General features: G+C 42.2%; 1 protein-coding gene across 1 annotated transcript; it reads left to right on the top strand.

Moving 5' to 3' along the window:
• Positions 1–4,568: 4,568 nt before the first annotated feature.
• Positions 4,569–13,738, top strand: LOC309327052 (vomeronasal type-2 receptor 26-like; the record flags this gene model as incomplete). Its single annotated transcript, XM_081836087.1, has 4 exons — positions 4,569–5,360; positions 5,924–6,151; positions 12,097–12,223; positions 12,836–13,738. The coding sequence occupies 4 exons, from the start codon at positions 4,569–4,571 to the stop codon at positions 13,732–13,734; spliced, it is 2,046 nt and encodes a 681-aa protein (XP_081692213.1). The 3' UTR covers positions 13,735–13,738.
• Positions 13,739–14,188: the final 450 nt, after the last annotated feature.

Below are 14,188 nucleotides of genomic sequence, written 5' to 3'. Positions count from 1 at the left end.
AACTCAAAGTAGACTATGACCACAGCATTCTCCTGATCCACCACATTTGTAATGCCATAAAAAAGAAAAGAAATGAGATTGGTCTGGTATGAGAAGAACAGGCCCATGACAGAACCCTTTGGCACCCCTGTGGCATCAGGAGATAATATCCCTATGCTATGAGCAGAAAATGAAAAGGAGGAAAATACCCATCTTCCCAGAGAGAGTGACAGATGCCACATATACCTATTCTGAACTCAGAATTGTACAAGCAGCTCTTTGTGTGAATGAAGAAGTACTTTCAGAAGAGCCAGGACAGAAATTCCCTACCTCAAGTTTTGTTTCAAATTTTGCCTCCCTTACAGGCCTGTGGTCCTGCTGCTTCCTTGGAATCCGAGAGTCAGGGCCGAGCTCACAATCCCCTTTGTGTCTCAAACTCTGCTCTTGAATGCACTTTCCTCTTCTCAAAGCAGCACGAGAGAAAAGAGGGTTTAGCTGAAGTCACAAGGGCAGTCATTGCCTGGGCACAGTATTTTCCAGGACAGGTTTTGCTCCTCACACCACCCATGCCAGCCCTGTTCTGCTTTGCAAGTCCGATCCCACATCCCAGCCCCTCAAAGCAGCGTGGGGCTGGCAGGGCGTCAGGAGGATGTAATGGGCATGTGCCCTTCCTGCTGCATCCTCCTCATGTCACCCGCCCAGCCTGTCACGGATGCTTGAGTTGTGATCCCTGCACTGCAGGTGGTCTAGCTTGATGACCTGTGGGGCCCCTTCCAATTCTACAATTCTCTGTTTATTTAGGTAGAAATATCTAGGGGCCCTAAAAAGGCCTGCAGACAGGGCCCAACGGACCATTTGTCCATCATAAACAGCCATGCCTTGAAGTCACTCAGAGTCTGCTCACAATTGTTCCTTTCCAGTCTAATTCTACCAGCGGCTAGAATTCATCTTGGCCCCATGGGTTTACCTGCCCCATGCCTGGCCTCATGTAACATCAGCTGATGGACATGTGAATGTGGTTTGGACCATGAGCCCAATGGAGAGGCTTGGTTGGCCTAACTGCTGCAGGAGAGAGGTCCTTGTTGATTCCCAGCAAGGAGCTTTCTCTACCTGTGTAGATTCTCTTGAGTGATTGACAACTTTTAGGGTTCTGGATAGTGTAAGAAAGTACAGTAAGTAGAGAAAGCTGGAGAGGCTCTCTTCTGAGAACACAGTAGGTGATGAAACTGGCAGCAGGGATGCAATGGAGGGGAAGGGGCAACAGGCTTGTTTCTGCTCCCCCCTCATTACAATGCCTTGAAAACACTTGAAGGAGGCTGCTGAGGGATTATTCTGTGTGGATCATTGTCTCTGCTACTTCCAATGGAGCAGCTGAGGCAAAGGGATCATTATTCTCTCCCCTGTTATTATCAATTACATGGTAATAATCTGCTTCTGATTAGACCTCCATAGACTTACAGAATCCAGTCTAAAAAGAATTAAAACCCTCTCTGTCATCCCCAGCAAATGCTAAGGTGCTGCTGACTCGTTTAGTGAGCTTTCCCCTGGAGTTGGATTCTAGGTCTTGGGAATTTAGCTGGTGCATTCGGAGAGTGCCAGTTAAGGCAAGCTGCTGTACTGAGGCTGTTTCTAATGCGAATGCTGATTAGCTGTAATCAGGGAAATCTCTGTCTAGGAAAATGTATTGTTCCTAGTATGGCAATGTTCATGCTGTTAATTTTTTTGCTGCCTCAAATGGTGACTATGTCAAATGTCAATCGGAGCATCAGTCACCTCCATATCCCACACAAGTACTATCAGCCAGGTGACCTTATGATTGGTGCACTTGCTTCTCACATCGTGTCCTCTGTTGACTCTGAAACCTTCATACAATGGCCATCCATCCATCAGATTCTTAATCCATTGTAAGTATTTCAATTTTTCAATTCCCATGTGATCTTAATTCCTAAGTTACCATGTGGGCTTAGAAATGCTTCCTATTTATTTTCGCTATGGGGATTTATTACTTATAGGGAGGTGTGCAAAATATCCCCTCCTCCCACAGAACATAGGATCAGTCTTAGACTTAACCCTCTCCACCACCTAAATTTTAACATCTAAAATGATCAAGGCAGACAATAAATTTCTAGTCAGGTTTGTAGGAACAAGGTGGCCTGTCTACACAGAGTAGCAGTGACTCTTCAGGATTTCAGACAGGGGTCTGCCCCAGCCCCACCTGTATCGTAACCAGATGCTCTACCATTGGTTTTTTCAGAATCTTTACCGCCGATCATCTGATTGGCAAGTCCTAGGCCCCACAACGCCACCTTGCATCCCACCCAAAAGTACACAGAGTAATTGTCAAAACATAACAGGCAACAGAAGGTTGCTCGGTATCGGGTACAATAGCTTCATTGATGCATGGGATACTGAGGTGAGGCTCCAGAAAACTGCAAGAGGGCAACAAACTACAAGGAGGAAGCAGATGGAGGGAATGACTCCTAGTTTCATTTTTCTCTACACAAAGGCACAGAGTATGGGAAACAAGCAAGATGAATGGGAGCTTTTAATACAGGATGGCAAATATGACCTAGTAGGTTAGTAGGCATTACTGAAACCTGGTGGGATGAGACTCATGACTGAAATGTATGACTTGAGGGGCAATCTGTTTTAAAGGTGTAGACCAAACAGGATGGGAGGAGGAGCATTATATGTAAAGGATGTGTACACTTGTGGATAAATCCATGACCTGGAGCATGGAAAACAGATTGAAAGTATATGGTTAAAATCGAAGGAGGGAGAAATAAGAGTGACCTCCAAGCCAGACTGAAGACTTGGATGATGCCTTCCTAGAGTAGATTATGAAGCATTCCAAAAGAAGAGCTATAGTGGTCATAGGAGACCTCAACTTCCCCAATATTTGTTGGAACTCAAACTCTGCCAAGACTGTAAGGTCCGACGAATTGCTCCATTGCATCGGGATTCAAGATTACTTTAACAGATTGGAGAACTGGGTTAACAAAATGAATTTCAATAGGGACAAATGTAAGCTTCTGCACTTAGGCAGGAAGTTCAAACTTCACAAATATAAGGTGAAGGACACCTGGCTTATTAGGATCTAGCCATCTTAGTGGAACTCAAGCTTCACTTGCCATCTTCTTTATTGGTTTAATTAAATCTGCCTGTAAGCTGCCTTGTTGCTCCCTAACACTGAAAGGCAGGGAACCTAAGTTTCCTTAAGCAGATTCAGAAAAAATGGTACACAGCAAAACGCTTTGATGTCCAACTCTCATTGCAGTGTTGTACCCAAATACTATCAGCAAATTCTGGCCTTGGTGTTTGCAGTCAAGGAAATCAACAAGAATTCCCATATATTACCTAATGTCACATTAGGATTCCACATCTTTGATAGTTACTTCAGTGAAAGGATGACCTGCTGGGCCACTTTGGAGCTGCTCTCTACACACTATAGATTTGTACCCAACTACCAGTGTGACAAACAGAAAAACCTGAGGGCTGTCATTGGCGGACTTGACTTTGAGGTTTCCCTCCACATGGCAGCCATCTTAGGTGTCTACAAGATTCCCCAGGTAAGAGTCAAACATGGTGACGTCCCCTCATTCTTCTTTCCTCTGTCCTATCGAGAAAAGTTTTGCATTCCATCATAGCCCTCTTGACAATTCCAGATTGTATTTAATAAAAGCTTTCTTCCGTCTTCATCCATTTCCCAACATGTGCATGTTCTTCAGAAGGTAGGAATGGAGCATTTTGCAGATACAGTTGTACACACCTACTCTATGTATGTGAACAGCTTGGTCTGCTGGCCTCAGGTAGACTCCAACCAGGATGAATTATGGAGGCTGGTCATCAGTCGCTTGCACATTACCTTAATTAATTTGATCAGGATAATTTGGGGCTGTCAGGGGTGCCATCAACAGGTCACCGGCTATCTACCTAGTGAAATCAGAGGAGCAGAGCGAGCTTTTCAATGGTTTCATTTTAATCCACAGGAAGACAGGAAGACTGGAAAGTATGCTCTCACCCTTGAGCTAATATTGCTCAGATTGCAACTCCACCCTGCACCGAAAATTTCTTCCTAGAAATCAGACATTTCCCGCTGCCTATGGTGGCTGCTAAGAACAATTCTATTTTGGGTTCTGCAGAGCGTGTCTGGACCTTGTGGAAGGAGGGGGCTCTGACAAACTCTCTCTTGAGAGAATGTCACTTGGCTGCTGTACTGTTTCTAAGAAATCTGACTCCTGTCTTTGTTCATTGCTACCTTGCCCTGGTTCTTCATCACCCATTATTTCCCAGGTCCTTTTTCCTTCTCGGGAGTGACCCGTCTCAAACCACCACACCATACCCACCAGTTCCTTCTCTCTGGAAGATATTGGGGTGCTGCTCTCCACCACTCCTCCTCATCTGCCCATTCCATGAAGGGCTTACTAAGACAGCAGGTCCAAAGCACAATGGTTTAGTCATTGCTATCCACACATAATCAGTGTTTCTACTGCATTAATGGGAATTAAGTATCCGTTTCCTTCCAGCTCACTTATGGCTCCTTTGCCCCAGAGGATGCTGGTCAAAGCCAATCCACTCCCTTCTACCGGATGGTGCCCAATGAAGCCCATCAGTACACTGGGATTGTTGAGTTACTTCTGCACTTTGGATGGACGTGGGTTGGGTTGCTCGCTGCGGGTAGTGAGAGTGGAGAGAAATTTATGGAAATCCTGCAAACTCGGCTTTTCCAGAGAGGTATTTGCTTGGCCTTTTCAGAGCGAACTCCAAAAGGCTCATATTTTGAAGAGTATTATCACATGTATTCCCAGTGGCTCCAAGCCTATCATGATATTGCGGAAAGCAAAGCCAATGCTGTCATTGTCTATGGAGAAGCCAAATCCATGGGTTTTTTGCAACTATGGCTAGCGGCAGCGGGTGCAGAAAACATGACACCTATAGAGAAGGTATGGATTATGACTGCTCATCTGGATTTCTCAGCAGTGGCCTTTCAAATGAGCCAGAGTATGCAACCATTTCATGGCTCCATCTGCTTTACAGTGCACTCAAATGAGGTGCAAGGATTCAAGAACCTTCTTCGCTCCCTCAATCCTTTCATGGCAGGTGAAGATGGTTTTCTTCAGCAGTTCTGGCTGCAGACATTTTACTGTTTCTTTTCCAAATCCAGTACTGAGTTCAGTGAACCCTGCACTGGACAGGAGAAGCTGGACAGCCTCCCTTCGTCTGGCTTTGAGATGAGCATGACTGGCCACAGCTACAGCATCTACAATGCCGTCTATGTTGTGGCACATGCTCTGCATGATGCCATGTACAGATCCAGGGCAAAAGACAGAGGAATTGTGAGAAGTTGGAGACCGCACCTTCAGAAATTGCAGCCTTGGCAGGTAATGGCTCTTTTGTTGTTGTTGTTGTATATCTTTTGACTATTGTTTCATTTTATATTGTTTTTAAAGCAAAGAGAACAATTTTAACAACAGTCAAAAATTGAAAGATGAATAACTGAACTGAAAAATAGGCAGGTAGGATGTGTAGTTGCACGTGAGTTAAATAAAGACTTTAAAGTCCAAATTAAGTCCAATTGTATCAGATCACCAAGCATAGTTCCAGATTTTCCAGATTTGTGGGGGGTTGTTTTGAAAATGCTGGTTGTGCTGTATATGCCAAATCATATAAAACGTGTCTAGTCCTTGTCAAAATCTCAAATTATTGGTGATTATCTCTGTTATAGCTATATTCCAGAGTGAGCAGTACAAAGTGCTCAGCAGTAGATTTTGGGAGCCCCTATAGATCAAAATTTGCCATTATTACTGCTATTGTTATTATTTTGTGATTATATGAAATCTTGTCTACTGCCTTGGAAGAGGCAATGGCACTTTAAAAGGCGATGCTGAACATAAGATAAGTTTGAGCTTTAAACAATTGTCCTCTTCCTGCCATCTCGATGCAGCTCCACCCATTTCTTAGGAGTGTCTCATTTAACAACAGTGCGGGAGAAGAAGTGTCTTTTAGTGAGAAGAGGGAATTAGAAGCTGGATTTGATATTACCAACTTGGTCACTTTCCCAAATAACTCCTTCATCAGAATGAAGGTTGGATGGATGAAACTGGATGCTCCCCCAGGAAAAGAGTTTTCCATCAATGAAGACAAAATGGTGTGGCACAGGAGTTTTCACCAGGTGGGGCATGATTTCAGGAAATTGCAACTCCAGTGTGTCCTAAATGTGATGCTTGCATCTTGGAAGCCTAGCGGAGACATGGATCCCCTATTTTTTTCTCTCTTGTTGTTTATGAAAACCTCTATGAATGTTGTGGGGCTCTGATGCCCTGAAGCAGGCCAGGACATAGTTCATTATTATATGGTTGTTTGTTTATTGCATTTTTAGTCCACCTTTCTTCCAAGGAGCTCAAGGCCGTGTGCTTTCTTCCCGTTTTATCCTAACAAGAATCCTGTAAGGCAGTGTAGACTGGGAGAAGCAGTGACTGGCCCAAGGTCACCCAATGAGTTTCATTTGAACCCTGGTCTTCCACTTCCCTGAATAGCACATTCTTTAAAGATTTCTAGGCCAGCAGAGTGTGACCTAAGCCTAAGCTCCAACCAAGTTCTTTGGGGAGAAAGAAAAGGGAGCTGAGCCTGGAGACAGATGAGGCAGACTTCTGTAGAGAATGCCTGGTTTGGAGGCTAGTAATTCTCAAGTCTGGCAGAGTCCAGCACTATCCATCGTTTTGAGGCTGCTTAACTTGTGTGACAATTGTCTCTTGGCCCAGTGTATTTAGTCTGGGGTTCTCAGTCCCCAATATTTGTGCTTTTTCAGGTGGAAAAACAAAAGGAACCTGACAGTGTATACTGGTGCTGCTTATTTAAATCTCTTAGGATGTCAAACCATCTTTCAACTCTACTTTAAATCCTTTTGAGTTTTATAAGAAATGTATTTTTCCAAATGATAATAATATTACTGTTCAGGTGAACTCCCTCCCTCCCTCCCTCCCTCCCTCCCTCCCTCCCTCCCTCCCTCCTTTTGATTTTTATTTCTTAAAAAACACATTGAAATGGCCATTACTTCATTTTCAGAGCCACAAAAACATCTGTCTCATTCGATGCCATTAATGGCTGTTTTTTTTTCTTCATAATAATATTTATTAAAATTTTTAAGCAATAAAAAACATACAAAATAACATAGTCTTTTCCAATATCCACATTTCATTCTCATCTTTGGACTTCCTCACATCTCTTGTTCCTGCATTTTAATCTCATAAATTTTGTTAGCAAATTATTTACTTATTTCAGTTCATATAATTGTAATTTTCCAGTATTAAATCTCAAATTTTAGAATTTAAATCACTCTTTAAAAAACTTAGTTTTAAAATATTTATATATCCAAAATTTGTCTTTTCTTTCAATTGCATATAAATTTATATTCCTTATTACTAATTTGTTGGAGCCATGTTATTACAAATCTTACATCTTTCTTAACATTCATACAATTTACAATGTTTTTGTAGATAGTCCTTAAATTTCTTCCAGTCCTCTTCCACCAATTCTTCTCCCAGGTCTCGGATTCTGCCAGTCATCTCCGCCAGTTCCATATAGTCCATCAGTTGCATCTGCCATTCTTCCAGTGTGGGCAAATCTTGAGTTTTCCAGCATTTAGCGATGAGTATCCTTGCTGCTGTTGTAGCATACATAAAAAACGTTCGATCCTTCTTTTGCACACTCTGGCCGACAATGCCCAAAAGAAAGGCCTCTGGTTTCTTAGGGAAGGTATACTTAAATACCTTTTTCAGCTCATTATATATCATTTCCCAGAAAGCCTTCACTCTGGGGCAAGTCCACCAGAGGTGAAAGAATGTTCCTTCAGCTTCTTTACACTTCCAACATTTATTATCAGGCAAATGGTATATCTTTGCAAGCTTGACTGGAGTCATGTCCCACCTGTATATCATTTTCATAATGTTTTCTTTCAAGGCATTACATGCCGTAAATCTCAGACCTATGGTCCATAACTTTTCCCAGTCAGCAAACATGATGTTATGCCCTATGTCCTGTGCCCATTTTATCATAGCTGTTTTTCATCCTGTGTATTCCATTTTAGCAGCAAGTTATACATTCTTGAAAGTATCTTAGAGCTGGGTTCTAACAGTTCTGTTTCTAACTTTGATTTTTCCACCTGGAATCCTATCTTTTTGTCCAACTTAAAGACTTCTTTAATCTGAGCATAATGTAACCAATCTCGCACTTTATCTTTTATTTTCTCCATACTCTGCAACCTCCAGTTATCTCCATCTTTTTCTATTATTTCCCAATATTTCGGCCATTTGGCCTCCATACTGAGTCTTTTCGGGGCCTTAGCCTCCATTGGTGATAGCCACCTTGGGGTCTTATTTTCCAGTAAGTCTTTATATTTTGTCCAGACATTGAACACTGCTTTTCTGACAACATGGTTCTTAAAGGCCTTATGTATTTTAACCTTGTCATACCACAAATATGCATGCCATCCAAAATTATTATTAAATCCTTCCAAATCTAAAACATCTGTGTTTTCGAGAAGCAGCCAGTCCTTCAACCAGCAGAAAGCTGCTGATTCATAGTACAGCTTTAAGTCTGGCAGGGCAAAGCCCCCTCTTTCTTTGGCATCAGTTAAAATCTTAAACTTAATTCTGGGCTTTTTGCCCTGCCAGACAAATTTAGAGATATCTCTCTGCCATTTCTCAAACCACCCCATTTTGTCCACAATCTGTAAAGTTTGAAACAAAAACAACATTTTTGGCAATACATTCATCTTAATAGCAGCAATACGTCCTGACAAGGAAAGTTTCAGTCTTGACCAAACTTCTAGATCCCTTTTAATTTCAGACCAACATTTTTCATAGTTATCTTTAAATAAATTCATGTTCTTCACTGTTATATTTACCCCTAGGTATTTTACTTTTTTAACCACATTTAATTCTGTCTCTTTCTGAAACCTTTCTGATTCTAAAGAAGTCAATTTTTTTTCCAAAACCTTGGTTTTTTGCTTATTAAGTTTAAATCCCGCCACCCGACCAAACTCATAAATCAGTTGCAATACCCTTTTGGTACTGGGCTCTGGCTCCTGTAAGGTCAATACTAGGTCATCTGCAAATGCTTTGAGTTTATACTGTTTCGCTCCGACCTGAATACCCTCCACCAACCGGTCTCCTCTAATCATATTTAAGAGCACTTCCGGGACCGATATAAATAACAAGGGGGAAATAGGACAACCTTGTCGTGTTCCTTTTTCAATTTTAAACTCTTCCGTCACCACATTGTTCACTATCAATTTTGCCTTTTGCTCCGAATAAATTGCCTCTATCCCATTCTCAAACCCCCGCCCCACTCCCATTCCTTCCAAGTTTTTCTTCATAAACTTCCAAGAAATATTGTCAAAGGCCTTCTCCGCATCTATAAATATCAACACTGCTTTTGTATTGATATTTGTTTGCAAAAGTTCCAAAATGTCAATAATGTTCCTTGTGTTAGCAAACAAATGTCTACCTGGGAGGAAGCCTGCCTGGTCCTTGTGAATTACTTCATTTAAAACTTTTTTAAATCTGCTTGCTAAAATGTCTGCAAATATTTTGTAATCCACATTTAGGAGGGAGATGGGGCGGTAGTTCTTAAGTTGTGTCTTTTCAGTTTCTAGTTTAGGTATCAATGTGATGAAAGCCTCTTTCCATGACTCTGGTGCCTTCTTCCCTTCCATAATTTCATTGCAAACCTCCATTAATGGATGTATCAGATAGTCTTTCAATGTCTTATAATATTTGGAGGTGAGTCCATCTGGCCCTGGAGACTTGCCCAGTTGCATGTTCTGAATGGCTTCTTCAATCTCTTGTTGTGTTATTTTATAGTTCAGGATTGTTCTATTTCGCAGGGACAAGCTTGGTAAACCATTCTTCTTTAAAAATTGTTCTATCTCCGATTCATTTTGCGGCCCTTGTGTATATAGTTGTTTGAAATATCTCTGGAAACACTTTCTGATCTCCACTGGGTTCTGGATGTTTCTTCCTTCAATTTCTAAATTTGTTACCGTGTTCAGTTTTTGTCTCTTTTTCAGCTGCCATGCTAGCAGCTTTCCACATTTATTTGCTGATTCAAAGGATCTTTGTTTCATTAGCTTAACTTTCCATTCCACTTCCTGATTTATCAATTTTGAATATTGTGCTTGGTAAAGTTTAATTTCTCTTAGAATCTCCTTTGATTTCGGTCTCGATCTTAACCTCTTCTCACCTTCTTTGATCTTCTCCAAAATCTTGTCTTTTTTCTCATTCTGTGCTTTTTTCTTTATAGTGTTCTGTTGTATCAGAAACCCCCTCATAACCGCCTTACTTGCGTCCCAGACAGTTCTTTTTTCCACCGTGGTGTTCAGGTTTATCTCAAAATAGTCCTTCAAAGCTTTTTGGGCCTTTTTAATAATCTCCTGATCTCTAAACAAGTTGTCATTCATCCTCCATCTAAAGGAGCCGGTTGGGGTTAGTCTCATATCCATCTTTACAGCGTTATGGTCGGAGCAGGTCTTTGGGCAGATTTCCACTTTTTTTATCTTGGGTGCCAGCCCTCTAGTTGTCCATATTTGGTCGATTCTTGTCCATGTCAGTTGGGCTTCAGAAAAAAATGTTCCTTCTCTTCCTAGAGGGTTCTTTGTTCTCCAGATGTCGATCAAGTCCATGTTGTCAGTAAGTTCAAAAAATGTTTTGGGTAGTCTGCCTTCTTTTGTTACATTTTGGCTATGTGACTTATCCATGTTGGTTGATACCACCCCATTCATATCTCCCATCATAATGATGTTATCATAGTTCAGATAGTCCAGCATTATCTCATGCAGCTTCTTGTAGAATTCCGATTTTCCGTCGTTTGGCGCATAAATTCCTAATATCAAAAACTTTTCTCCTTGATTCTGGATCTCAATTGCCAGGATTCTTCCTTGTTCATCTTTAAATAAAAATTTTGGTGACAGGCTCTCTTTTGCATATATCACCACACCTCTTTTCTTAACTCGATCCGAAGAAATAAATTCTTGGCCTAATCTTTTATTTATTAACACTTTTCTGTGTAGCCTAGTCACATGTGTTTCTTGCAAACAAATAATGTCCAATTGTTCTTTTTTCAAAATATGAAATATCCTTCTCCTTTTCTCCGGGATGTTGGCGCCATTTATGTTCCAGCTCAGAAGTTGCAGAGACATCCTGGATATATCTGTTATTGCCCTGGTGGTGGTATCTTTTTGTCCTGGTCTTCAGACCCCGAAGGTGTAGGTATAGGTACAGACGATGGTCCAGCCCCTGAAGGTTCTTCAATCCCTTTCTGAAGGTCCTCTCCGTAAATATTCAAAAAATTGTCTCTTTCTTCAGCTGTTTTAATTTTCACCTTCTTCCCTCTGAACGTGAAAGATAGTCCTTGTGGAAATTCCCACCTAAAGATAATTGAATTGCTCCTCAACAACCTTACTAGTTCAAGGTAGGTGGATCTAAGGTCCAGGAGTTGTTTAGGAATGTCCTTATAAATCTCTGCTCTTTTGCCCAAAATTTCAAGTGACTTTCCGTAATGTAGTCCTAGTATTTTGTCTCTTTCCTCCTTGGATCTCAAAGTAATCAAACAGTCTCTGGGCTTGTCCTTCCTTGTTAATTTCCCAAGTCTAAAAGCAGTCACGATTTTAAAGTCCTTTTCTTCCTCCAAAGGCCACCACTTGGAAAATTCCTTTGTCAAAAACTCAATTAAGTTCCCTTGTTCGGGTTCAAGTTCTGGTATAAACCTCAATTTTAAGTTATTTTCCCAGGCCCGAAGTTCGATCATGGACAGATAGGCCTGCTGTTCCCCAACCTGCTTGTGGAGTGGTCTTACCTCCTGCTCCAGTGCCTCAGTTTTCTGGATGGCTTCCTCTGCCAATTTCCGATTTTCTACAGTAGATTCAGTTAATTTGCCAATTGCTCGATGCCATTAATGGCTGTTGACAGCTCATTGCTTTCAAAATTCTCTGAATATTCAGCAGGCCATTTCTCCCATCCACTTGATCCCTTGCAGCCCAGAAAATGGAGTTCAGGTTCTCCAAATGTCCACTATTCCCCATGTGCTAAATATTTCCTAATGGTTAATTAACATTCACAGGTCCCACCCCTCTCTCAATGCAACAAAAATTGCCCTTCTGGTACTAGGAGAAAAAAGAAGGAAGGGGAGAAATTCTGCTGCTATGACTGTACTCCGTGTTCAGAAGGCAAGATTTCATACCAGAAAGGTAGGAGACATTAGGGAGCTTTCAGATAACTCAGGTTTCCTTTGCAGGGTCTGTGTCAATGTGAAAGGTGTCACAGTTGCTGCTATTGATGTAGTTTTGATTTCCATAGTAATTGAAGTTCAAAAACTTGGAGCTCTTCATTGCAACCAGCTGATGGCCCAGCCATGAGGCCCAGCATTTTCAAAGAGGTGCTTTGCAAGCCCGAATGATCAGATGATGGTTGGGGTTTACAAAGCACACTGTTACCTGCCCTACACCTAACATCAGAGATGACATCAGATACAGGGCCGGTAGGTGTAATTTGCTAAAATGGCCCCATGGGCCAGAGGTTTTCTATCACTGGATTACCTGGGTGGTGATGGAGATGAGTTGCAGCAGTGCACCAGCAGAGGACAGGACTCCTGCTGTCCAGACCCACCCCATTACTGTCCCGGCAAGCAACTGAGATCATTGTCTGGGGGAGGGGGGTTCAAAGCCCTTTCTCCCCATGCTAGTCACTCCTGTGTCTGAAAAGGATTGTCTCTTCCACATCCAACTGGTAAGTCCCATACTGCCAGGATGCATACCTACTCACAAGTTGTACCCTTAAAGGGAATCCTTTCTTCTTTTCAGACATGAATGACTGTGTCGGATGCTCAGAAGATCACTATCCAAACAGGAACCAAACACAATGCATTCCAAAGTCCATCAGCTTCTTGACTTTGGAAGAACCGCTTGGGATGAGCTTAGCTTTTGGCTCCGTATTCTGCTCTTTGCTCACCCTATTGTCCCTCGCCATCTTTCTGAAGCATCAGGACACACCGATTGTCAGGGCCAATAATCGGGACCTCACCTACATTCTCCTCCTGTCTCTCCTTCTCTGTTTTCTCTGTCCCCTCATCTTCCTCAGCCGACCAGACAGAGTGACCTGCCTTGTCCGACAAATGGCTTTTGGTGTGGTTTTCACAGTGACTGTTTCTTGTGTGTTGGCCAAAACCATCACCGTTGTTCTGGCATTCATGGCCACCAAACCAGGATCCAGAATGAGGAAATGGGTGGGGAAAAGACTGGCAAGCGCCATTGTGTTGACTTGTACTATTATCCAAGCTGGTATTTGCACTGTGTGGCTGGGAACCTCTCCCCCATTCCCCCATTTTGACAAACACTCTGTGACAGGAGAAATTATTCTGGAATGTAATGAAGGGTCAGCTGCCATGTTTTACTGTGTCCTGGGCTACATGGGCCTCCTGGCCATTGTCAGTTTTGTTGTAGCATTTTTAGCCAGGAAACTGCCTGACAGCTTTAATGAGGCCAAATTCATCACCTTCAGCATGTTGTTATTTTGTAGTGTTTGGATCTCCTTTGTTCCGGTCTACCTGAGCTCCAAGGGAAAACACATGGTGGCTGTGGAGATCTTCTCCATCTTGGTCTCCAGTGCTGGTTTGATGGGCTCCATCTTTTTCCCCAAATGCTACATTATCATATTGAGGCCTGATCTGAATGACAAACAGCAGTTAATAAAGAAGAAATAGCAAAGTACCCTGTTGTCACTCTTTTCTGTTACCCCAGAACATGTATAATGAATTTGCTGCCGACTCCTTGATATAATTTCATTTTATTTGTTTATTGAACTTGCTATGTGCATAAAAAAAATCAGATGGTTCTCCCCCACCCCGAGATGTGGTCCCCACCTGTGGGAGCCCAAGGGCACAATTGGAAAATTAAGGAACTCTTGTGGACACAAAAACCCACCAACTTCACAGAAGAAAGTGTGGGGATGCCCAGAAACTCCACCTCCATCCTTTCTTGTAACTTTAATCCATTCGTTGGGGTTCTACTCTTTGTAGCAGGAGAAAATCTTGCTGCCTCTTCCATCTGACAGCCCTTGAGGTATCTGAAGATGAGTATCATATCTCCTCTCTCAGTAATTGCCAAGAGAATTACACGCCTATAAGTTTGTTACCATGCATAAGTAAAATCTATGCC

This window comes from Podarcis erhardii (assembly GCF_964252035.2).
Source record: "Podarcis erhardii genome assembly, chromosome: 13".
NCBI lineage: Eukaryota > Metazoa > Chordata > Lepidosauria > Squamata > Lacertidae > Podarcis > Podarcis erhardii.
The sequence above is the reverse complement of the archived record's forward strand: the minus strand, read 5'-3'. Positions and strand labels throughout refer to the sequence as shown.